Here is a 26,563-nt window from a genome sequence, read left to right as displayed (position 1 = left end):
AGATTCTCAAAAGAGACCATGACATTGGAAATCAGCAATATTTCCTTCTCCTGCAGTCATGCTTATCCCCCATGTCCAATTATTTCTTTGCTTTGGCTATGCCCCTCTGCTAGTGGTGACCTAGCTACAGAGCAAAAACTTCATCTTTCTTGAACCACCCTCCAGGAAACTTAGAGCAAAAATGCCTGTGTCAAGCTGAATCTACTAGTAGGAGAAAGAAGCAGGTCTTTTCAGACACCTTCTGCCTGTCGCTTGCATAGTGGCTACCACTATGTTGTATATGGACAAACTAAAGCCAAGTGAAACAAGAAACAGTTTGAGCTCGTGATCTGCAAATGAATGTAAGTGGAGATCTTGTAGAAGAGCTAGTAGTTAAGGTATTTTGTAGCTGAACAGTGAGGCATACTGCAGGTAACAGAACATATAGGCAGCAAACCACAGGGGGATTGCAAAGTAAGATTATATGACAGCAGGCATCCCAGTTAGTTTAAGGTAGCATCAGCAAGAATGGAACCATAAGCCTAGTGCTACTTCTTGGTGGTACTGTGGACTGCTGAGAGTAGTTCAAAGGCAACAAGACTGATAGAGGTGTCCTCATAAAAATATACCAATGTAGACAAAGCCTTACACTTGAGAGATATTAGAGAGTTTCTGCTGAAGGAAGAAGAGGACTATGTTATCATATTCTCTCTCAAAACCCCTGCTGCAGTCATGACACTTTTTTTAAAAAGTGTACTTTATTTGGAGGGGCAGAGGGCTCCTCCAGTTTTTACTGCTTCTATCAACTTGTGTGAATTAATTACATTCAAAGTAATTAAAAATTGTATGGACTTCATGAACGACTACTTAATTTTGTCACATACAGTACAGCWTCACAACTGAATAACATACCAAAAATATTACCAATAAGAACATAAATTAAATGTAGTTACCAGGCTGTCAATGTCAAATCTTTTGGAAAATAAGAAGCCAGATTCTGTTGATTTTCGCTCCCAGTCCATGTAAGGTAAAAAATCTACATCCTCTTGAGCTATAATTTCCAGGATGTTTGGAACATCAGCAGAACAAATTTCATTAGCATCCTAAATTAAAACAGATCAAAGTTAAAAACTAGAAAACTCTTCAGTTTTTAATTCTTAGCTGTGATAGCTGTTATGCCAGAAATTTCCTCTTTGTGAAGTGGTCTATTTTTTCCTTTTTAAGTTGGAAATGGGTTGAAAACAAAGAATAAACAGCTGAAGCAGTACATTAAAAATACGCAGTGCATGCAAATACATAGTACTTGTAACTTTATACTTCTGACTATACTGATGGACAACATATTGTCTGCAAACAGATTCACATGAAATAGGAAGATTGACTTTAATGTCAAGGGTATACACTTGCACATACAATTTGTTCAAATCCTGGTCAGTAATATACAAATAAAACCTAAATCTTGCACAGTACTTTTTGTCCCTCAGAATGACTTTTGCCAATACAAAATCCATTTCTTTAGCAATCCATGGCCAGAGTAGCTACTTCGCTATATTCTGGAATCCTTATTTTTTTTTTTTTATGAGGAAGGGCTGTTCTGTGGCTTATGCACCAAGGATGCTTGCCTTGCCCTTGCCCTTGGCGCTTCTATAGTGCCATCAGGAAATACAAATCCCTGTGGCAAATCACAACCGGAACACACAGATTAGCAAGGTTCAATTGTAACATGAGAAAAATCAAGATATGAGATGGAAAAGACATTTCAAAAGGAAAATAACTTCCTGTATTGCAAAAGAAACAAAAAACATTGCAAAAACTGTAATTTAAGCTCTATTGTAAAAGAACGAACACTTTTCAGCAAAAGGAAAGATTGTTTTTGATGTTTACGAGGTTACACATTTCAGAATCTCCTACAAGGAAAGCCAGTGGGAATGAGATATTTTAAAAACACATACCCTTTTCTCAACTGCAACAAAGCTTGTAAATTGGGTTATAATCGAGTTCTCCAAGCTGAGACGAATTATCATATTTTTCAAGTTTTGCTTCTTCATCTACATTGTTAAGTATTAATGAAAAAAAGATATGATCAGCTAAAAGAAACATTGATGTTAAAACTTAACACATACCTACAAAAACACTTACACACTCTTTAAGAGAGAGATGTAAAAGGAAGAATTTATGTGAATATACTGGCCTGCCCAACATTCTACACTCCCTCTAACTTTCCCTACTCTCTCACTCAGCTTTGGGCAGGAACATGCATTTTCCATAATTATAGACTTCTTTTGGTTCTACAGGTACAGTAAGCCATACTGACAATTCTTGTAAGAAGAACTAGTCTAAAGTCTCAAATAAGCTACGATGGATTTTTTCTTTTTTTTTCTTTTCTTTTTTTTTTAAGTTTCCAGCTAGCTAAAAGCCAGCTTTTAGTGATATCAGATCCTTCAAGTGATCTGTAAAACAGAGGTCAGTATCTTCCACCATATATAAAAACTAAAGTGGACTGAGGTGGCTTGAGAACTGGCTGAAAGGCAGAGCTCAGAGGGGCATCATCAGTGGCGTGGAGTCCAGTCGGAAGCCTGTGGCTAGTGGCGTCCCTCAGGGCTCAGTCCTGGGTCCCATCCTGTTCAACTTACTCATCAATGACCTGGATGAGGGGACAGAGTGCCTCCTCAGCAAGTTTGCAGATGATCCCAAGCTGGGAGGAGTGGCTGATACACACCAGAGGGCTGTGCTGCCCTTCAGAGAGACCTGGACAGGCTGGAGAGCTGGGCAGAGAGGAACCTCATGAAGTTCAACACGGGCAAGGGCAGGGTCCTGCACCTAGGGAAAAATAACSCTAGGCACCAGGACAAGCTGGRGGCTGACCTGCTGGAGAGCAGCTCTGCAGAGAAGGACCTGGGAGTGCTGGTGGATGACAAACTGACCATGAGCCAGCAATGTGCCCTTGTGGCCAAGAAGGCCAATGGTATCTTGGGGTGCATTAGGAAGAGTGTTGCCAGCAGGTGGAGGGAGGTGATCCTGCCCCTCTCCTCAGCCCTGGGGAGGCCTCATCTCAAGTCCTGTGTCCAGCTCTGGGCTCCCCAGGACGAGAGAGACATGGAGCTACTGGAGAGAGTCCAGCGTAGGGCTACAAAGATGATCAGAGGGCTGGAGCATCTGCCCTAGGAGGAACGGCTGCGAGAGCTGGGCCTCTTCAGCCTGGAAGAGAGAAGACTGAGGGGGGATCTTATCAATGTGTACAAGTACCTGAAGGGAGGGTGTCAGGGGAACGGGGACAAACTCTTTTCAGTTGTCCCGTGTGACAGGACAAGAGGCAATGGGCAGTAACCAAAGCACAGGAAGTTCCACCTGAGCRTGAGGGGGAATTTCTTCCCTGTGAGAGTGACGGAGCACTGGCACAGGTTGCCCAGAGAGATTGTGGAGTCTCCTTCTCTGGAGATCTTCAAGGCCCGCCTGGATGCAACCCTGTCTACCATGCTCTAGGTGACCCTGCTGAGCAGGGAGGTGGGACTAGATGTTCTCCAAAGGTCCCTTCCACCCTTACTGATTCTATAATTCTATGATTCTAATGACTCTGGTTGGGCTAAAACATTTCACTCTTCAGGAAACTGAAGTATTAACATGTCACAGGCAAAGAAGAAGAGCCAACAAAAGCCTGCAATGACAGAGTGTAGACTAGGAAAAATATGCACACGTTATTCCAGTAGAGGACATTCTTATAATGGGGAAGCAGATAGGCTGACCCAAATTCTTCCAAATCAGACCCGGGAGGGAAAATATGTTCCTGTATGGTGAATATAACCTTAAATATTGCAACTTTCTAGTTATGTTTAATAATAATAATAAAAAAACAACCCCCAGAAAACTCAACCAAAAAGCCACATCTTCTCTATTCCACTGAACCATTTGCTATTTCAGATTTTAAATGCATACATTCTTTCAGATCAAACCTCATGTTCTGTTTCATTCTCATGAAGAATCCCATCTTCATAGTCCCTAATGAAAGCTCTTGCTGTGAGTTTGTGCAGCACCTAGAAAGATAACAAAGGTGATGTTAAGAGAGTAATGATTTTTTAAAAAATTTTCCTTTTATGAGGTTCAGCTTCATACAGTTAGCTTCTGTATTTACAGAGCATCTCTTTTTTCTAAGTGTCAAGCTATGTTTTCCATTTAAAAACAATCACTACCTGCACCTCACATCCTTTTAATTTACATAAATTTAGCTAACTTAAAGATACTCAGGTCTTCATTTGTGCAGAATCTCTTTAGAGCTAAAGGACAGAGATGAGGGATCCAACCAATCACAAAAAACAAACAAACAAAAAAAATCCCACCCACAAACCAAAGAAACAAAACAACTACCTCCTCCTCAACCCTCTACCAGCCAATCAGGCAATTCAGTCAATCTTGAAATGTCTAACTCAGATGCAGATAGCAATATTTAGATAGCTGAAGTTAGATAAATTAATCCTGCCCATAGAAACAGAGAATTTGGAGAGGAAACCACAATCAATTTATTTTTTTACCTCAGGGGTGGTAGGAAGAAATAAGAAATACTGAATTGTATTAACTAGAAACTACATTTTGAAACTGAACCAGTTTTTCATACAAAAGGAAAACAATTTCCAGTTTCTTCAGTATGTTAAAGCTAACAGAGAGGGAGCACTGTGGAGGCGATGTGATAAAGTCCAGCTATATTCCAATATCAGTCACCTGGACATTTCTACTGACTCATTTTTGGAAGAATATGATTGGTGCTGAAGAGAGCCACTTCTGAAGGAAATCTTGTGTGCAAGCAGTTAATTTTTGAGATGAACTGAGGTGAATTGGCAAAAGAAACAGGTAGGAATTCTCAGAGTCCACCAAAAGCATCAAGAATTAAAAATCGCTTTCTGGTCTTAATTTTTGTTTTTGTCTTTTCGAAACTTTTTCTTAAAAAAAAAAAACTGTGAAAACTCAAAAGTAGACAAAACACTTTTGGGAACACACATTGCCTCTGCTTGCTGCTATCACTTGTCAGTAGAGGGGCTTGTCCATGGAAATCACCATGGTAGCTTCCCAAGTGGATTACATAAAATAAGGAACAATGGCATTTCAATTTCAAAACAAATCAGCTTACCTTGGTGGGCATGGAGTGAGAGTCATACCAAAATTGTTACTAAAGGACATCTGTTAGACTAAAGAAGTGGTTCTTTTAGACTGCACCTTTTCAAGACGGGTGCTGTGCTTTCCTATGTACAAGATTCTAAAGTAACTTCATTGTTACCGAAGCAGCAGAAAAGACAGTAACACTTACTTGTCCCTTTTCCCCTACATTTCTAGAGAAAACAGACTGGGTACAAGATGTTCCACATAGCTACAGTTAAAGACTTGAAAGAGAATGCTGCAGTGGCTTCTTCACAGAGGTTACCTAAAGAACAATAGCTGATCTAGGGGTAAAGCTAGAGCCCAAACAAGTTGCCAGAATAAAAAGAAACACATTTCTATTCTAAGCAGCATGAGTTTCTGATTAGAAAGCACAGAGGAAGGTGACACTTCTACTAGTAAAACAGTTTACTTTTACAAGTCAGAAGTTTGAAGGATTGTTCATCAGAAGTAAAAATAAAGTTCAAGAGCTATTGAAAGCTTGATCCTTTCAGAAATGCACAGAAGTATGCAGTAGTTTAAAAGCAGCTTGTCTCAATATGGCATGTAAAAATAACATTGGCCAAACTCACTGTTCCTGTCGTCTTCTGTAGCTCAGTAGTTGACACCATTGTTTCTAGTTCTTGGTCATTTATTACTGTGCTTAAAGTGGCCTAAAAGGGGAAAAACAAAAAAAACCCCTCAAACTCTGTTTCCTTCCCTCTCCCCACTATTCCGTGTCATTAGCACATATGCATGTTATTCTCTTTCCAGAAGCATGATTATAGCTCGAATCTGTGAGTCTCTGGATGTGTAGGTTTAAAAACATTTTCACTTACAGCATAGGGACAGTCACACAAACACAAAAAAAGGAATCCCGTATTTCCCAAAGTGCAAATGGATGTTGATATATCTGATATATTCATAATGACCACATATTGAAGATATTCCTCCTCTATAGAGGACCAATAACGGCATTTAAACAGTTACTTAAATTTAGCAATTAAAAGAAGTAAGCTAAATGCATGCCCTGAAAAGAGTACTTAATATAAGGGGACTTTTGCAATGTTTTTATATGTAAGTTCCTATACAAATTAGTGAATGTGTATCCTAGTCTTTACCTGAGTACAGTGAGAGACGAATCCATAGACAAGAAGTCTCTCATTGTTAAATAAAGATTGTATTTGAGCAGGAGCCTGCATTGGTTCTGGTGCATTTGTATCAAACTGTTGCCATTTAATAGAAACAGAACTACATCCTGGAGAAAATATTCTAGATACTTGGCTCTGTACCTGTGTAAAGACACAAAACAAGTTAACTCAGCTGAGTAATAAGCTTTCAAAAGAAAGCAATCTTTCATTACAAAATGAATGTATTTTGCTATATGAGTGGAACTATTTTTCTCTCCCTTTTTTCTTGCAAATAAAACAAACCAGGTATTACTAGTGAAAATGAATCTACCATTTGAAGGTAATAAGGAAGCTCACTCAGCCATCATTGCACCAGCTTCTGGAATAATAAGATTCCTTTTAAGTGAAAGCTGAAACTTGAAATAAAGGGTATTCATCAGGGCTCTATATCATCTCTACATGCTGAAAAGCATTACATATGGGGTCCTGGATTATTTGAAAATCATAATGCACCAAAAGTTATCCATCAGAAGTTACAGAATATAGTTGCTACAGGCTTCATCACAATAACAAGGGCAATGTTGTATATGGATAGTGAGCATGACAAAAGTGAAGCAGTATTTTTCCATTCAGGTATAATTTTATTTTGACAGTTCATAGTCTTTTTCCAAGTTAGTGTTACTGCGTTAATCAAGAAAACTACAGGAGATGTCTCATGAAGAACAGAAAGATAAAATAAATCATGGCTTCCTTGCTTTAACACACTTAGTGCCCGTTCTGAATGAGAAGGTGGGGCAAAGGCAATGGCAAATTCCCTCCCTTATCACAGAACCAAGGGCGTTTTACAGCTCTCAGATCCCTTCCTAGCAACATGTGCTCCTGCTGAAAACAAGGAACAAACTTGAGACATTAAAAATATTCAGACTAAATACTTTCCATTCTCACTTCAGATGCATTTACATTTAAAAGAAAACTTAATAGACAAGCATCTTTCGTTCCACTTTCTATCAAATGCATCTTCTTAAACTATGTTAATACAATATTAAAGCCACATGATCCCTTGGAAAGTCGTAATTCCCATTGTGGGTTGTTGAAGATATTCAGTATCAGATATTGATATACTTCCTATATTGATAATAATGACATATTGAAGATAATCAAGATTTATAAACGTACCTTTTCCTCCCAATTATACTTTGATTTTGGGTCAAAGTATTCAAATGCTCCAGCACCATACTGGGACAAAGATCTCAGCATGTGACGATTTGCTGTGGAACTAATAACATGAAAAATTTTCTTCATGAAACTACTGAGTTAAATTTGTGATCTCATACAATTTCCAAATATTTTAATTTGATTAGTGCTGCAAATTTGCTGCATTTTCTAAATTCCATACCCTCTTCAGGATAAAGACCAAACAAAAGCAACTGGGCCAATGAATGGCTTGCTGTATTGCTGATTTCCTAACAATATTTGAGGAAATTACATGGCGTAAGAATTATGGCATAGCAGAGTTGTGCAGGTAAATAAACTTAGGCTAAAACACCTATAAGGCTACATCAACATGATTCTAATCATTCTAATCTTGAATTAGCCTTAATCTCAGAACTATTCAGTGAGAATTGTCTGGGCAATGCAGATAACTGATATGATAGCACTTATTAGCCTTATAGAACAGTAGGCTCTGCTCACTAACAGTCTGACAACTATCAAGCTACTTGGTGAGTATGACAAATGACAGTTTTATAGAGGATTTAATGGAGAACAATTAAGATTCTTGTGGGTGAGAAACAACCCAGTACACCTCAAATCTTTCTCAAACAGTTAACAGATTCACTCCTGGCCACGATTACATTACTGTCTTAGTGAAACCTCTGGAAACTCTCCCAGCCAAAATCCCTTAAGGGCAAAATAAATACAATACAATGGTATTTATTCTAAGAACACGTAACATCTTGTGCTTAAAAAGGTTTACTGCCCTCTTAAAAGTCTTTTCCAGATTTTGCTGCTTTGAGCAGCACTGTAAAGTGCAAGTCTTGTACTGTTTAAAGATTTTTTTTGTTTACCCACAAAGAATTATGACAGATAAAACAGAATTTTAGTGAGGTTTTATCTGATCCTCTGATCTTTGAGGAGAAGTCACTATAACACAGGTAACATCTTACACACATATACCAGAGTTTATACTAGGTGTTCCCAAACTTCATTCCCTCTACTACTACCATCACAGTGGCAGCTGCTCCTGCTCCCCCTCTCTGGGCAAGCAGTGCACATGTAAAGCAGAAATCGTGATTCCCTTCTGCTGTCCCCTTGACTGGAAAAAGCGTGAAGTTGGCTGTATTGAAAGCATTGACTGTACAGAAACAGTCACACTCTATCTTGCCTGGTGAAAGGCAAAGGCTGTTTTGGGGTAGAAGAGGTTTATTTTTACATCATTTTGCAGTAGATTGCATTCTAGCAGTGATGCATGTACCACAGGTTTGGGAATCTCTACAGGTAAGTGCTCACACTGGTAAGCTATTGTCATTTCTCTTTAAGTTATTACCTTACAAAACAAGCGAAAAATTAAATTATAAAATTACAGAGTTTTGTATTATAGTACTACTTAAGATATAATTCTGTTAAAACAAATACCATAAAATTATATTATGCAACTATCTTAATGTTATACTGAAATTGTACTATTAAAATGAGACTCCCAAAATATGAACTTCAAAGTTTAAGAAATATAATTGGAGAATATCTGAGTAAGTATTTTTAAAAAGTAAAGTTGTCATAAAGAAAGATATGAACACGACTACTTGCACACAAAATTGACTTAACACACACAAATATTTCTGCATTTAATCTATGCATACATGTATATTTAATACAGCACACACTGGCATCTGACAGTTCTCAACCCATTAAACTCTTGCTTCAAATAAATTATCAATGATTTTAAACACAACACAATTGCTAGCTAACTTTGTACTTACCCAACCCCACACGTAAATAACCTGGTATGTTGGACATTATCTTTCACAATCTGAAAGGTCACACTCTCATTCTGAATGTGTCCATCAGATATAAGAAGAATGTTACGCTGTCCTTGAGAAGGAAAAAGCAGGCTAAAGTAACGTAAAGCCTTCCATAAATCAGTGTTTCCCAATGTTGCAGTAGCAGACTGAAAAGTAAAGTAATACAATTTTAGTTTGAACTTAATCATTTGCATTTGGAAACTAGAAAATGTGTATAATGAAATAAATTTGAAATTATGCAATATATGCTATTTTAAAAAAGATAATTAATTCTTAAATTTTATTCTGTTCCTGCTTTTTTATAATTATTATTATTAGAGCTAGAGCTTGGGTCCATCTAGTTCTGTATCTTCTCTGGTTTAGACAAAAGGATGCTTAGGAAAAAATATGCAAGAAACATGGTAAATTCTTTTTGTGAAATATTCTCAGAGCTTTCAGTAATCAGTAGTTTAGGGATTTCTTGAACTAGCGTTTTTATCCAGACTATCACGTCTAAGAGCTACACACGTAAGTTCTGTTTTCTAATGCCCCAACCTACTTCCTGAACTCAATTAGTTCTAGCCTCAACACTATCACATGACATGAAGGTCCACTATTTACTGAATGTATGAAGAAGACTACTTCATTTTTGTTTTTCAATCCGCTGCTTGATCTCACTGCACATCCTATGATCCTTACGATGTGAGAAACAGTAAATAACCATCCCCATTCTCCTTTTTCTGTCCATTTATCCTGAAAAAGAGACAACTGAAAAAGGATGCAATAAAGGCTTAAAAAACTATTAAGAGTTCTTTTTTTTTTTTTTGCACAGCACGTCTTTCATATCGTCTTTGTTTTCTGTCTCCGTACCTTTTCTAGGTCCGCTCTCCAACATGGAGTGACCAGAGGAGCTTACAGTATTCAAGATAACAGAATAATTCATGCAGCTACCTAACTGTTTATCTTGTTGACTGCTGCTGAGTATTATGCCACTGTTAAAAAAAGGGCTACCACAGTGGCTCCAACATCTCTCCTGGGTGAAGCCCCGTATTTTGTATGTATAATTAGTGGTGTTGTCCCCTTTGCGTTACTTTGCATTGAACACCATCTGCCACCTTATCACCCCATTTTTAGGATATCCATATGTTAGTATCCAGTACGTTAGTATAAGTATGGCACACTTACTTGTGCCATGTTAGTATGTTATGCTAGCATCAAGAAGCTTTAGCTGCAGATGAGAAGTCTGTATTTGGCAATAAGATTCAGTACTAACAAAAAACTGCTGTCCTAAACAGTTCATATCTTTTGGAGTCAAAAGTATTTTTCTTTTCACTAAAAGTGCTTTAGGCTCTAAATGCTGTCTTCACTTACAAATTATGGATTTCCAGAAGGAAATCTATCGTTTCTTCTCTTCTGCTTTAAGCAGGCAATGGAGAGACATGAAACTCAAAAAGGTACATTTAGGGAGAAACACTGAAAAATGTCCTAACACGGATATCTACCGAGCTTCAAAATAACCACTTAAGCAGTCACTTAAAATCAAACTGGAATTAATATTCAGATATGCCTGTGCTTGTTTCTAGGGCAAACAGATTTCAAATAGACTAAATTATAGAAAAAAACTCAAGATGTTGGTCTAGAAAAAAATTAAATAGAAGAAAATTTGTGTTTTACAGTGATGAGTATTCCTTGCAAAGAAGTGTTCATTAGAATACAATCAAATTATTTTACTTACTGTAATAAACTCCTTCAGTGATGCCAGATCATCCAAGATGTTCTCTGAAAATGAAGACTCTATGAAATCTGTGAATAAAGGTTGATATTAACAGTATTAAAATATTAAGCATCTGGCAACATTATGGAAATAAAGTTTAAGTTTTATGACTAGAATATCAGAGTAGAAGTATTCCACATTACTAGGTGTTCCAGACTACAGTTTAGTCACGGTAAGAAAGTAAAAAGTGGCTCTCATTTAAAAAAGAAACAAAGAAACTTACTTGTGCCAAATTTGACGACATTCACTCTTTGTCTTAAAGAAAGCTGTTCCAAAGCATGTAAAGCAATCTGCTTGGCTTGCTTTAAGGCTGAACCTGCCATGGAATTGGAGCAATCTAAGCAAATAATAATTTCACTGGTCAGCTGCACTTCTTCAGATGATGTTACAAACTCTGGTTGRAATACTAGCATGCAAGCCTGAGGAGAGAAAAGCAAGATCATCATTGCAGYGGACAAATGTTACTTCAGTCAAAGTGTACTTAAATTTTCTTATGATGTAATGAAAGCAGAATATAACCATATATCAAAGTTTTAGCAAATACATTTCATTTATTCTTAATACTTGAAAAGCACAGCCTTCCTGTTTTTTACCTGGTCTCAAATGAAAAACTGGAGAAGGAATTTTGTGGGTTTTTTGTTCCTATCCAATTCATCCTTTTGCAATCAGCACTGGATTCCCTTCTCCAAGTTAGAAAGTAAAAAGTATCCCAGATATTTTGTCTTACAATCATCACTGCCATCATCAGTTTGTGAGAAGGTTAGTGGAACTAAAAAAATACGTAAAGCAGAAAAAAAGCACATTGCCCTCTTTAGGAACAGAGGGAATATATAAAAAAAACAACACCTCTCAAACCAAATGTTTCAAAAAGTGAAACAATAAAATGCTTGACCGAGTGAAGGGCTCTCCAATAGGAAGGAAAGCTTTGCAGGCTAGAAACATAAATAGAAATTTATTTCTTTCTTCACATCTCAGGGGTATATCAGTATTACTGTAGTCATCAGAAAGTAATCCCTGAGCTAATCCCTTTAAACAAAGGGCTCTGATTAAGAGGAAGAACATAAAAGACATAACCAGACATAACTATAAAAGAAAAGAATCTAATCTGTCATTTTATTTGTTTCAATCAATTTCAACACTGGGTTAACAGGATTGGTAACACTAAGACTTTACATGTCACCTCTGCAGCATTTTGTCTTATTTAAGAAAAAATTTCGATAAGCAGCAGCTGAAAATAGCTAAAAGTGCCAGGGACTCCAATCTTATCACAGTGTTCACACAAAAACACAGGGGAATGAGGCAGTTTATATTAACCTGGAATCACATATTTAAAGATACACTCTTAAGCTTTAAATTTATTTCTGAGGCAAGGAGTTACTGCCAGTAAAGACAAAAGAGGTTGAATCAACCCATCCTTTCTTCCCTAATCTTTGCTTAATGTTTCCCAGGGCTGATGATGGGCTCTTCATGACATGGTCGCAGCTTCAACCACATCTGCTTCTAGGAAACATGAAGCTGGGAAACTGCTGTCTATTTCTCTTTTACTTATTAGTGAAAAAGATTAAATGCTTTCGCAAATAACCACTGCATCAGTAAGAACTACATCAGAATGTGAAATCATCTAGAAAGGCCAAGTCCCTTAAAATAAAACACTTGCAGATTATATAAACATTTCTGTGTGTGTTGTAAATGTAGTCCCGCAAATTTATTTTTTTCTAAAAATTCTAGATTTTTTTTTTGGCTGATTTCTTATGTTTTCTATATAATGGTCTGGAGAACAAAGTAGCTTAAAATGCTGCTTATTTTTAAATCATTATAGCAACTGTATGACACTGAAGCTACTTAATTCTACCTCAGCCATGCAATGTCTGCATCAAACACTGTAGCTGCATTTTTGTGAAATACTAACTGCAACACAGCAGTTAGAGAAAAAAAGCATTTTAACAGAAATATGGTTAGACAGAGTATTCAAAATACACGTCAACATTTACTCTATTACAAGACAAAGGATAAAACAAAGGGATAAGATTCTAAGCAATTTAAATTTTTGGAGAATACTCAGCTTGGGGAGGAGGGGAGCAAACTGAACACTGCCAATGATGTGAAATTGTTCATCTTTTACCCATCAGAAAGAAATTGTTTCTGTCTATTATATTTTAGTATTGCCTCAGGAAGAGTATAATAGCATGTGCTTTCAGTCTTGGAACTTCGGTCATGCCCACAACTACCGTACCTCACTCCTTTTGCTGGGATGCTTCTCTACCCACATTCGGGGTAGATAGACTTGAGAAATCCAGACTTCTAGAGCAAACCCACAGATGTCCAAAAAGCTGTTCTCTTCAGTCTTAATTACAGCCTTGCAATCTGTTTTCTAGAAAAAAAAAAGTCATTTAAATATTTATTTAACAATAATAGTACAGTAAATGGTAATTACTTATACCAAACAGCATGTTTTAAAACACACTTGTGATTTGTGAGGACAAGGAACGAAGATAGCAAGTTTAATGAATAGGTCTGAAGATTTTTGCTAAGAGGGTTATACCAAGTTTATAAGATGTAGTTTCTATTTATGTAATATCATTCATTTTCTTGAATGTATTTTAAAATATAAGTTTTTAAGGCATTTTAAAGCTTCAAGCACAAGAAAAGTTTTTATCTGAGACAAGAACAATTAGTCTGCAGAATGAACCCTCTGTACAAACCAGACAAATCTAGTACACACACCTCCTAGCATAAAATGTCCTTTTTAAATACACAGCAGAATTGCTAAGGCAGAGACACAGTTAAAAGTGAAATTAATTTACCTTTATTTTAAGTCTGTGCGTCCAACTATGTATGCATTCAATGCTGTATGGCATCTCAACAGACATGTCCAAGGAGAATATACTAGATAAAGAGAAAGGAAGTGATCAAATAGCATTCTAGAAGAGAAGATATTTAATCTGCATGCCATGACATCTCTATGAGAATGAGCTATGTTTCCTGTCCTTATTAACTCTTCAGATAGAAGTGTAGAATAGAGAACTACTTAGACAAGTTTCTGTCCCCAGAATACTCAAAAAATAACCTTACTGATTTACCTACAAAGGCCAGAAGTGATCAACAAGTTACTTGACATGATCTCTATAACACACTAGCATTTTACCCAATTTTCCCTTCATTTAGCCTACTGTTTTATTTGTCTAAAGCATAACTTCCTAACAGATGACCATAAATTCCTAACAGACAACCAATCTGGATTTCAGAGAGAGCAAGTTCGTAACTTCCTTTAGCTGACTGTTCCAGTCCTCATTGTTAAAGTGCACAGCCTTTTTTCTCATTCAGATTTCAGTCATTGGTTCTTGTCAGTTTATTTTGTAGCCAGATTAAAAAAAAAACAGTTTGTCAGATGGTATTTTCTGTCCCTGAGATACCTAATCTCCTTTCTCACACAATATCTTTTTTTTAAGTGTTTCCTAGTTTTTCCAGTTGAATTTTTCCTTTATATCAATTGAAAATTGTATTATAATTTATTTTTTTTTTTTTTACAGCTAGATGCCTATTATATGAATTGGTTAATTTATTCCTGATATATGGCAGAAACAGCATCAAACCTTTAGCCCAGCAGTACAATATTTCTATTAACAAGTAGTAAATATATTGAACAAAACCAAAATAGAAAACACTATTTAAGATTAAATAAAACTTGAGAAAATTTTAGCAGATGTAGTTTTATGCTTGCTTTGCAGATAGAAGAGAAAAAAAACAGGACATGCTCATGAGAAGCCCTTCTCTCTCTCTCTCTCTCTCTCTCTCTCTCTCTCTCTCTCTCTCTCTTTTTTTTAAAAAAGTCAATTCCTTCAAGAGTAGCTGTCTTGCTGTCTCTGGCATATTTACCAGAGCAAAGTATTGCTACCTGCATGGCTTTTGATTTTGGTTGAGAATGGCCACCTGTGAAGTGTTACAGGAAATACAACTATAATAATCAAATTCCAAGAAGTATTACTTTACTAATAATATCATAGTTTCAAATGATTGTGAATATTTATTTAAAATGCAAATGTAAAGAAAGGCTAAAGTATTAAGTACAATGATACTGAAAATACAAAGATCATACAGGCTCACTAGGTTATATGACTTGGGAATTTATACAAAATCCTTAGTAAAAGAAGTAAAATGAAGTATTTAGTGAAGAAAAAAAGAATGATGCTCAATTAAAAATTACTTTCCCCTATTCCCTAATATCATCCCTTAGGATAATAGCTAAGAATAACAACAGAGATACTGAAAAGTGAAAATACTTTAATCTCTTGATTATGCTAACATCACAATTTCCATACAAAAAGTTAATTTTAAATGATGTTTTAATATAATGATCTAAAGTACTGACAATAAAGCAGATTAATATTAATGAAAACAACTTACTTCTTTTGTGTATCTACTTGTTTAACACAAACCTTTTTTACTGTATCCTACAAAATAAAAAAGAGAACTTTTAAACTGCATCATTTACAAAATACTTGTATGGTACTCCACTTTCTTGTATTATGTTGCTAAACTGGGATTGCATGGAACTCCCACTACTTCATATAGTCATATAGATGTTATTATCTGAGCATAACAGTAGCTAAAATTCAGATGAATCTGCATATGCTTCTCTATCATGCTTAAACTGCAGAACTCAGTATAATACAACTTTGAAGAAGAAGGCATGATTATTTAACAGTCACAAATCTGATACAGCTGTATGATTTCAGAGGAGCTAGTACCACAAAGAACCGAAGAACCATCTCTGTCTCTTTGTCAGCATTTAAGATGCACAGAGATGACCTCCCCTCCCACCTGGAGAACTCTGGAGCCATCAAGGGCATCCAGGGAAATGGACAGGCAACCTTGTCCATGAAGCAGAGGGTAACAGCAGTGTGTTTAGCAGATGCTCAAATGTTGTTCCATGATGGAGATACAGTGTGTCTCTTGCAAACAGATGTATTCTGTATGTCTGCAAACATCTCGTGCAGGAGGAACAGCAGCATAGAAATACCAGATTATGCAAAACAAAATATGACATCTATCCATAATATATTTCAACTCAAGTCAGTTTTCTGACAGGTGCAAATAAATCCTTAGAGATAGTTAGAGGCTTTCTATTGATTGCAGCACTCCTGCTTAAGTTTGTGCTCACACTGTTTTTGACACCCTTGTTATGACAAGAAAGGTTACAAGCAATTATCTTTTAGAAAGAGATTAAACGGAAAGTAATCATGATTGTACAGCAGTCTCTTGAGTAATTACARTCTGCTAAGCATAGAACCTCTGCTTCAAAACAAAAAGATGTGGAAGATGCTATTTTAAGACTTTTAACAAACCTGTGTGTTCTCATTTAATGCTTTGTCCTGTTGCCATGGTGACACAGAAGCAGGCAAATAAAAGGAGATACAACCATTATGAAAACTCAGTTCAGTGATATAGGAGATTTTGATGAGAACTGTAGAGTTGGGAGGTAAGTTTCCAACACTTATTACAAAAATATCCTAAGAAAAAAGAAGGGGAGTGGGGAAGAGGAAAGGAGAGCTAGCTTTAATGAAAGTTAAAGCCTGCATTCCTCCGCCTCCCCCCCCCCCCAAAAAAAAAGTTTAGTTGTTTTTTTACTTACACTAAGCCCATGCTACCACAGAAAATACGATTTGAAATGATAAACTTTTGACAGTTCTTTAACATTTCTGGGCAAAACTGATCAATAATAACAAAAAAAATACACTTTTACAAAAAAAATTTTTACATTTTTTGCTTTTTTATAAATAAAAACTCCTGAAAGAGAAATATCTTATATAAGGTGCAGGACATATTAAAAGAAAAAACACCAGTTTTAAAAAGTGATCATATGTACAGTCTAAATAAATTCAAATTAAAAGGAACTTCCCAATAAACACATGATTCTGTGAATATTTCAATGGGAATATTCACTCATGTCCAGATAATCTATCTGTAATTTGACCATTATAAAATTTTCATATAGGTAAACAAACCACCATATTCAACATACCGGTGCATCCTGGTCCATTAGATAAGCTCCATCACCCTGACTGATAGCTTTGCTATACTCCCTATGTGCTTGTTTCTTTTCTTTAACCTATGAAAGATTGTTCCAAAATAAGTTATTTCATGTATATAATAGAACATTTACACGATATTACTTGAAATGACTTGACTACCTTGAAATCCAATCAAATGGTAACAACAAAAAACTTGAGAAAAAATAAAATTAAGTGCTTTCAAATCTTGAGCTTGGATGCAAAGTGCAGTATCATTTTACCTCTCCAATGATGTGTTTTCCATTGATAAAGGCTTCAAATCCACACACAGCAGCTTTATCATCCAAAGGAAAGACATATTTAGCTTCTATTGGACTACTGTTTTGATTGGTGTAAGTCTGAAACATCACTACCTGAAATGAACATTTCTTTCATAATTCTGTAATATTAAGATATCACAAAAACAGCAATACTTCAAGTGTAACACCGTAACTGCTTTGTACTGCAAAATGACAGTAAGTATGCCCTAACTGGAATACTTATGTATATTAGAAATGAATGTAAAGCCACTAAATGAACGTAGTGTTTGAGGAACAGGTACATCCAGAAACATGCAAGGAACTGTGGAACTTTTAATCTCTGAATCTCTTCTTGAAGAAAAGTAAACTATGGCCTTCTAAAGGTTATTTAGTGTGCTGGCAGAGCTAGAGCTGTCAAGCTACTCTTCACAAAAGAGTAGTCCACATTAAAAAGCTACCATTGCAGTATGTCTAAAACAGTTTCAAGCTCATAAAGACTAAACAAGAAGGAAGAGTAAATCTTCAAAAAAAAAAAAAAGTCTATTTTAAAGATATACTGAAAAGGGTGTGTGGAAAAGCCAGTATTGCTTCTATATGTGTAGGGCATATCTTCTAAAGACAGAATTTCTGTCTCTGAGGTGGCAGATTATCCGACTTCCTTCCTACATCTGTTCTTCTGTTCACTTCTCGTGACCTAACAAGATGGCAGAAATTCCTCATCTCCCTTTGCTGGCACTTTTGTTGTCCCTTGTCTGATGATTTCTGATTTATGCTCTGTTCCTCAGCCTTAGAGGCTATTTTCTGCTTTGGTAGATTGGGTTATAGAACAGATGTCATTGGATAGTAATTCATTTCTGAAGAAAAACAAGAAGACTAAAAAAAGACATCCTCTCATGAGGAGAACAGTTGCTTGAAGGAATCTGACTAACCAGACAACAGYTGCAGGTGTCAAAATAATATAAGCACAGGCTCATCTGAAGAAGATTCTTTAAAACGTTCCCCCCTCCTCCCGTTTTTTTCCCTGCTTTCTTTACTAAGGCTTTAGCAACTAATAAAACATAATTTGCTTTTAAGAAGCTACTTTGGCACTAGAAAACTCTGAAAACAGATTCTTGTGCAGTGAGACACACATGCCAGAGTTCAATAGAACTAGCATGATTGAGATCAGTCTATACAGAACTCAGTTGCAAGGGAAGAACTGTGGAATTACACAGCAGGATAGGAAAAAAAACCAATGACTTCATGTGACAAAATGTGTTTGCAGCGCATATATATTAAAAAAAATAAGGTGAGCCCTTAACTTTGATTGGCTAACTTTTATTAGCTAATTTCCAGGTTAGAATAGCAAGTTCTTTTTACTTGAGACAGCTAATTTAGGTTACCTAACCAAAATTAAAACCAATCACAGAAATGTAAATCCAGAGACCTTTAATCATACCACACATTTCTTACTGGTTTCTAATTCAGTTAGCCAATAGATTAGCAAGAAAGTCTTCAATAGAGAAGAAAATGTGTAAGCTGCTGCAAAATATTTCTTTTCAATGGTGACTAGATGACAGAATCAGAAAAAAAAAAAAMCTCTGAAAAATAAAGCCAAGTCTTTCACTGACCAAAGTGTTTTTGGCGTTCTGTTGAGTATGAGGAAGAACTTACTGTGAAGGTGATAAAGAAATTTTTCCTCATATTCAACAACCTGTGAAATCTCCTTCTCTGGAGATATTGAGAACCTACCTGGATGCGATCCCGTGCAACGTGCTCTAGGTGACCCTGCTTGAGTAGTGGGTTTAGACCAGATGATCTCCACAGGTCCCTTCTAACCTCAACCATTCTGTGATTCTATACTTCTAAGAAAAAAATCTGCTTTCTCTCAGTTTCAGAACTTATCTTCATTTAGAGATTGAATTGCCCCCTCCCTCCCCCCTTTTTTAAATAACTTTATATTCCTGGTGACAAAGGATCCAGAGAAGGCAGAATTACTGAATGCCTTCTTTGCTTCAGTCTTTACTGCTAAGGCCTGCTCTCAGGAATCCCTGACCCTGGAGGCACACATGAGAGAAAGTCTGGAGAAAGGAAGACTTTCCTTTGGTTGCGGAGGAAAGGATTAGAGATCATTTAGGCAAACCTGACACCCACAAATCCATGGGCACCAATGKGAGGCACCCATGAATGCTGAGGGAAATGGTGGATGTTATTGCTATGCCATTCTCCATCATCTTTGAAAGGTCTTGGAGAACAGGAAAGGTGCCTGAGAACAGGAAGAAAGCCAATGTCACTTCAGTCTTCAAACAGGGCAAGAAGGAGGACTCAGGAAACTACAGGCCAGTGTCAGCCTCACCTCCATCCCTGGAAAGGTGATGGAACAGCTCATCCTGGATGTCATCTCTAAGCATATGGAAGAAAAGAAGGTGATCAGGAGTAGTCAGTGTGGACTCACCAAGGGGAAATCCCGCTTAACCARTCTGATAGCCTTCTCTGATGGAAGGACTGGCTGGCTGGCTGACGGGAGAGCAGAGATGTTGTGTACCTTGACTTCAGCAAGGCTTCTGACATTGTTTCACTTAATATCCTCATAGGCAAGCTAACAAGGCATGGGCTAGATGAGTGGATGGTGAGGTGGATCAAGAAGTGGTTGAATGGCAGAGCTTGAAGAGCTGTGATTAGGACAGTGTCTCCCAGGGCTCAGTACTGGGGCCAGTCAACTTCTTCATCAATGACCTGCAGGAAGGGACAGCAGGTTTGCTGATGATACCAAGCTGGGAGGACTGGCTGATCCACCAGAGGGCTGTGCTGCCATTCAGAGAGACCTGGGCAGGCTGGAGAGTTGGGTAGAGAGGAACTTCATGAAGTTTAACAAGGGCAAGTGCAAGGTCCTGTGCCTTGTAAGAATAACCCCATGAACCAGGACAGGTTGGAGGTTGACCTGCTGGAAAGCAGCTCTGTAGAGGAGATGGGAGTCCCGGTGGATGACAAGTTGACCATGAGCCAACATGTCCTTGTGGCCATGAAGGCCAATGATACCCTGGGGTGCATTAGGAAGACTGTTGACAGCAGGACAAGAAAGGTGATCCTCCTCCTCTACTCAGCCCTGGTGAGGCCTCATCTTGAGTACTGTGTCCAATTCTGGGCTCCCCAGTACAAGAGAGACACAGAACTACTGGAGAGAGTGCAGAGTAGGGCCACAATGATGATTAGAGGACTGCAGCACCTCTCTTATGAGGAAAGGCTGCAAGAGCTGGGACTGCTCAGCCTGCAGAAGAGAAGACTGAGAAGGGATTTTATCAATGCATATAAGTAACTGAAGGGAGAGTGTAAAGAGGATGGGCCAGACTCTTTTCAGTGGTGCCCAGTGACAGAGCAAGAAGCAATGAGCACAAACTGAAACACAAGAAGTTCCATCTGAATATGAGGAAAAACTTTTTCACTGTGAGAGCGACAGAACACTGGCACAGGTTGCCCAAGGAGGTCCTTCTCTGGAGATAATTCAAACCTATCTGAATGCAATCCTGTCTAACAAGTTCTAGGTGACTCTGCTTGAGCAGGGGTGTTGGACTAGATGACCTCCAGAGGTCCCTTCTAACCTAAACCATTCTGTGATTCTTTGTAAAGCTCTATGTAACAATTGGAATAGTATTTCAGGCCTTCACAATGAAAAAGGACAGTAAGTAGTGTACTCTACCTGTGCTACAAAGTCTATTATTCTCCCCTTGATGTTAATACTTTTCAGTGGGACAGGATTTCCCAGTCTGTCCTGAAGACCAGTTTTTACAGCGTTCACAAGATTTGCACTTGGTAGGGCATAGCCTAAACAAAGAGTTTAAGAAAGATTAGAAAGTTAGCTTTTGAAATACATATCCAGGAAGGAGGTTTGAAAATAATCCTACCCATCAATGGCCCATGTTTATCTATGCAATTTAAAACACAAATTAAAAATAATACTCAGTTTATTAGGAGTACTTGTRTTTTAATGCTACCTAAGCATTATAGGTCTTTAAGGTCTTAAAAATCTTTGTTTAGAATTATTTAAGACTACCTGATGGTTTGTTCAAAAGCATTTCCTGCTAGGTCTCTTGAAACACACACTGACAGAAGGAGATGCATCTGCTGTCGGTAATTATGCCTCTAGGAAATCTGTTGTACAGATGCTACTCAGACACCACATGATGTCTAATTTAGAAACATCTGCAAATCAACTGCAAATTATTTTTTAKTAACACGTTAGTTTCATACAAGTACTCTAGAAAGGGTTCTGATAAATATTTAGGATATTCTTGAAGTAAATCAAGTTATAAACAGAAAACATTTCTTACTCTCATGCTGTAAAGGATGTTGTGACACTGGCTGATCTTGCTCCTGTTCTACTCCAGTTTCAGGCTGAAATGGTTTTATTTGGTCTTCAGCAACACAGAACTTAACAACATATTTAATTTTAACCTGATTGGTTTTATATACAACAAATTCATCATCCTGGTGGAAAAAGAAAGACATTTTATACGAAAAAGAAACTCATAGGTATTATTTAAAAAAAAAAAAAAAAAAAAAAAAAAAAAAAAAAAAAAAGGCAAATTGATTAAGATGTGAACCTAAATGGCACATTCATCTTGGATAAATAATAAAAATCTTCCATTTTTTCCCTTCTCCTCTAAGCACTATAATACAATTTGCATCTCTTATTTTGTATTCTCCACAGTTCCTCTTTTCTCTAAAGCAGATGCCTCAAAAGAATTAAGAAAAAAACACCTAAAATCCAAACTTTGATGGATACCTAGTCAGCAACTGTATTGTGCATTGGTACAGCTATCATCCCTGCCTTAGAGTATAGATTTGAATACAAACAGGGACCATAGCAGTTGGGTTCACTTACAAAACAATGAACCTTCCATGGTGGTTACTTTTTATTCCATACAAGGTAGAATATCATTTTTGAATAACAATTCCAATATCAAATCTCAGATACTTTAACAATAATTCAGATAAAGAATATTATCTTATAAAATTTAATTATTTTTTTCTTGCAAGAATTTAAAATTTTTAAATCTCCTTACAAATAGTAATAAAAAGAGCCTTAGAAGTTTTATATGCACTTTACAGCTAATAAGATAGTCATTTTACTCATTACTATCTAGTGATTTAGTGTCTGAACTGAAACATAGGTTACATTCCTTCTATTATCTGTCACTGGTACAATATATCCAAACTCAGTGTCTTCTCAAGTTCCCAGTACTATAGGATCAGTACCTCAAAATCTGAAGAGATATCTGCTGTTTTACGGACTCCATGCACACTGTCATAACCTGATGGTGCACTATTTAATGAAAAATTACGTTGATACAAGTCTAAGCAGGAGCCAAGTGCCACATCACAAACTGCCAGGAGTCGAGTTCCATCCATCACACTGGGTGAAGAATACTTAATGCTAGCACTATATGTAAAGAAAGGTCATAGAGATATTTTATTAAAATTGATGTAAATGTCATAAAAGCTTAAGAATTCACAAGTATTTCTGGAAAAATGGACAGGAATAAATTTTACGATTAAGTTACCTCACAAGTATTAAACATTGTATTTATTTAGCTTGGAAAGTTAAAGAATATAGAAAAGACAAAATAAAAAAAGATACCATAGTCATTCAGACCTAATAGAATCACTGAAGTAAATGCCACTGCCCAGATTCCCAGCATCAGTTCTTTCCTGGCCATGATCTTCAACAACCACTTTTGGCATAAGGAGTCCTCTAGAGGAGAGGGAAAAAAAAAAACACCACAAAATATTTGGTTTTTGTATATAGTATTTGGTCTAACTCACATCGTGCAAAAATGAATCACACGGGATTTTTTTTGATGAACAGGCTTCCATGAGTCTCTATGGGTGATTTCTATAAAGTGTATTTTGTTTTAATCCTAAGGGAATTATTAGTCTCAAGACTGATTATATAAGCAATAAAGATTGTTTGCTTTTTCTGTGTTTAATAGAACGCATCTAAGTAAAAAATGATGTTTTCAAGGCAGAATGGGGGGGGGAATGATACTTGGAAAGTTTAAATGTTTGATTTGCAAACGTATTAGTGTAGAGATACTATCTTAGACTTTTTATAAGACATTTGATCTATTACTGATGGATGCCCACATAAACATTTAATATAAAAGGAATGTAAAAAGATAAAATATTTAAGCAAGCTCAACAGTTTTGTAACTTACAGGTAAAGTCTGCAGTGTGAGGAAAATAGAATGCTAATATGATTTTTGAAATAAATTTAGTTTTGGTGGTATTATACATCAGACAGACTCCTTTCAACATCCGTAAATTTTCATTATCTGGTATTCACCACATACATGCTATCACGAGGATTTAAATACAATTTAGTTTTAGGTTATATTATTTTAGCCAGGAACATTATTGCCATGTTTGAGAGAATCCATGAAATTTGGTCATAGAATAAGACGTTAGGTTACTCCAAAAAATTGGCATATTTTTAAACAATCACAGAATGGTCATGGAGAAATAATGTATAGAGGTAAAAAGAGGACATCATCAACGAAATCCCCTCCTGCAACACAGGATAAGTTGTTTACAACCATTATTGTCCCTACTCTGTCCATTTTATTATCTTTCATGTAGATTTAAACCATTCTCCTCACCATCATATCCAAATACTTGCATCTCAAGTCTAGCTCACTCGGAGAATAATTAAATTCAACATTAAAAAGACTGATTTTGCATCTAGACATCCGCAGAAGTACAGACATATCTATATAGATGCTAACAGTAAACAATCAGGTTAAACATTACATAAAAGGGCTTTACAAAAAGCAATTTATAAAGTCAAAATACACTTAGGAAAATAATTAATCCTGATCCAGCTTCACACACACACACACACACACACACACACAAATAAAAAAAAAAAAAAAGAGAGAGAGAGAATGTAAATTTTTACCTGCAAAGAATTCCCACAAAGTTGCGTACAGGTGATGCATGAAATAGAGACTGAATATTTCCAAGACTGCTCAGAAATTCTGCTGTTTCACCTATTCTGCCAACTCTATATACTTGCAAAATTCTCACTGGACAGTCACTGTAAGGAATTTGAAGTTATCTTTGAGATCATATGACTGAGAAAGTGCATTCAAGATCAATCTACTACATAGAGATAATGGCTGACTAAGTCTCAAATTAACTTTTTTTTTAATGCAACTTTTAGAGAAAAAAACTAACAGCAGTTATTGAAATCACTGGAGATACTAAAAACCTAGTGACTAAAATCAAGTGTTATTTAGACTTTTACAGATAAAACAAAAGTGTTTTTCCATGCTTAAATTCAGATGACATTATCTCATTTGATGTTTTGGGACCTAAATTCAAAGATATAACATATAAAACTCCATACATCTCCACGTGGCTCTGAGTTAATTAGCATCCAGTTTCTTTACAGGTAGACTTACCTTGCAGTAAAAAATCTGAGAACACTCAGATAACGCACTTATCTTAGCATCACAATTCAAATTATTTGGAGGTAGTAAGTTAGACCTCCCAATTAAAAAAATACACCTGAGAGGAGAAAAATTTGGGTTGCAATCCCACCTTCAACAAGATGTATGCATTTTACATACCATAGTTACTGGACTGAGCAAGTCAGTGAGTATCTCTCTCTCTCTTTTTTGCTACAGTGGAAAGGCCTGGGTGGAGAACAGCTCACTCACTACCTTCCTCCGATTAAGGAGCCTGGTATGTATGCAGCCTTGAAACGTACTTCCTCAGAGATACGACTATGCACTAAGGACTAGCTGCTTAACAGCGTCAAGACACCTGCACCTTAAGAAATACTCATAAGACAATATTCAGGATTCTGGAACTCCTGACTGTGACACAATGATGTGCTTCGGAATTTAAGAAGCAATTTAGAAGAGGGCTTATAGATCACAACGAATAGATACCAAAAGTAGGTATTACCTGGAAATTAAAAAGCATAAATCGAACAGGTACACTTTTAAGGCCCAGTGAATTTCAGTTAGACTTGAGTTCCTAAGTGCTAAAATAATATTGGTAAACAGAACTTGCATTCTTCTGTACTCTTGAATACTTCATTCAAACTTCATGGCTTCTGTTGTGAGGGATTGTAGATATTTTATGTCCTAATTTATGAAACTGCTATGTAAAGTGTTTTTTTTTTTTTKKKRRGGGGGGGGGGGRGGACCTACTTAGACTCTGATCCTTCAATACATTTCTACTGCAGTTGAAATTTTTTTTCAAAACAATGGTTCAAAACCATTGTTTTGAAAAAAATATATAATTACAATGCAGAGATTGAAAGGGACTAAATACGCTCCAGTTTTTGTAATGCAATTATGCTCTTTTTTTAATCTATTGTTTACAAGTCAAAACTTTCTGGAAAAATCCTGTGCTTATTAGCTAGATAACTTACATGGTACACAGCAAAGCTCAATGCCTAAGTTAGCTAAGATAGGTAAGTACTATGCACAAAGAGTAGTCTAGATAACAGCTAGTTCACAAAAAGCTTATTCAATTGGTTCTATCAAAGAACCAGAAGATGAAATGGAGTCAAACTATTGTTCTATTAATTTTAAATGACTTAAGTATTAAAAAAATGTCATTCAACTGCTCACAACTCCTGAACTTTACAGAAGTCAAATAGAAATTTTCATGTTCCAAGCACAGTGCTGATCAATACACATTTGGGTGTAACTGGTTAGTAACCAGTATTTGCAAGGTAGGTTTAGTCCTGAGCAAAGGCCTGAGCTATTTAACAATATAATTACTCAGTAGGAACAAAGCTGAAGCGACTATATAAGTGTAACCGAAGGCCATATTTCTTATTTGTATTAACGATCTAGTCATTATTTCATTTCTAGAACCATTAATCTCTTAAACCACCTTTTTAACCTTATACTGTTTTTACACACTTTAAATTATTTTAAAAAGAGGTCAGTTAGAATCCAGTTAGAAGTCTAGGTCAAGAAAATTAAATAAAATCATAGGCAGATCTGTAGAATAACTTTCCAAAAATGTATGGTGTTTATACAACTGAAAGCTATTCGGAAAGGAACACGAAGTTCTGTAAATATTCAAGAGATTACCAAGCATCCCCTCCATCATCAGTGTCTTCTAATAATGCACAGAAAGCTTGTCTTAACTCAGCAGAACTCTAAATTTTATTTTTAACTTTAAAGTTATACTAAAAAATACCTGAAAAAAACACCGAAAAGCAGGAAAAAAAAGCCTAAAGCCTATA

General features: G+C 36.4%; 1 protein-coding gene across 1 annotated transcript in view; it reads right to left on the bottom strand.

The window, feature by feature from the left end:
* The window catches only part of PARP4 (poly(ADP-ribose) polymerase family member 4), a 47,419-nt gene that overhangs the window by 7,981 nt on the left and 12,875 nt on the right, over positions 1-26,563 (bottom strand). Inside the window, 20 exon segments of the mRNA XM_085309071.1 lie at positions 933-1,082; positions 1,932-2,027; positions 3,930-4,010; positions 5,697-5,777; positions 6,225-6,395; positions 7,410-7,509; positions 9,212-9,399; positions 10,968-11,035; positions 11,230-11,425; positions 13,240-13,377; positions 13,811-13,892; positions 15,411-15,457; positions 16,352-16,516; positions 17,029-17,115; positions 17,299-17,430; positions 20,993-21,117; positions 21,624-21,780; positions 22,552-22,735; positions 22,949-23,047; positions 24,251-24,388. Coding sequence (XP_085165197.1) covers positions 933-1,082; positions 1,932-2,027; positions 3,930-4,010; positions 5,697-5,777; positions 6,225-6,395; positions 7,410-7,509; positions 9,212-9,399; positions 10,968-11,035; positions 11,230-11,425; positions 13,240-13,377; positions 13,811-13,892; positions 15,411-15,457; positions 16,352-16,516; positions 17,029-17,115; positions 17,299-17,430; positions 20,993-21,117; positions 21,624-21,780; positions 22,552-22,735; positions 22,949-23,047; positions 24,251-24,388 — 2,485 coding nt within the window.

The sequence above is a fragment of the Rhea americana genome, unplaced genomic scaffold (assembly GCF_003343005.1).
Source record: "Rhea americana isolate MKP2758 unplaced genomic scaffold, rheAme1 scaffold_29, whole genome shotgun sequence".
Classification (NCBI taxonomy): domain Eukaryota; kingdom Metazoa; phylum Chordata; class Aves; order Rheiformes; family Rheidae; genus Rhea; species Rhea americana.
The sequence above is the reverse complement of the archived record's forward strand: the minus strand, read 5'-3'. Positions and strand labels throughout refer to the sequence as shown.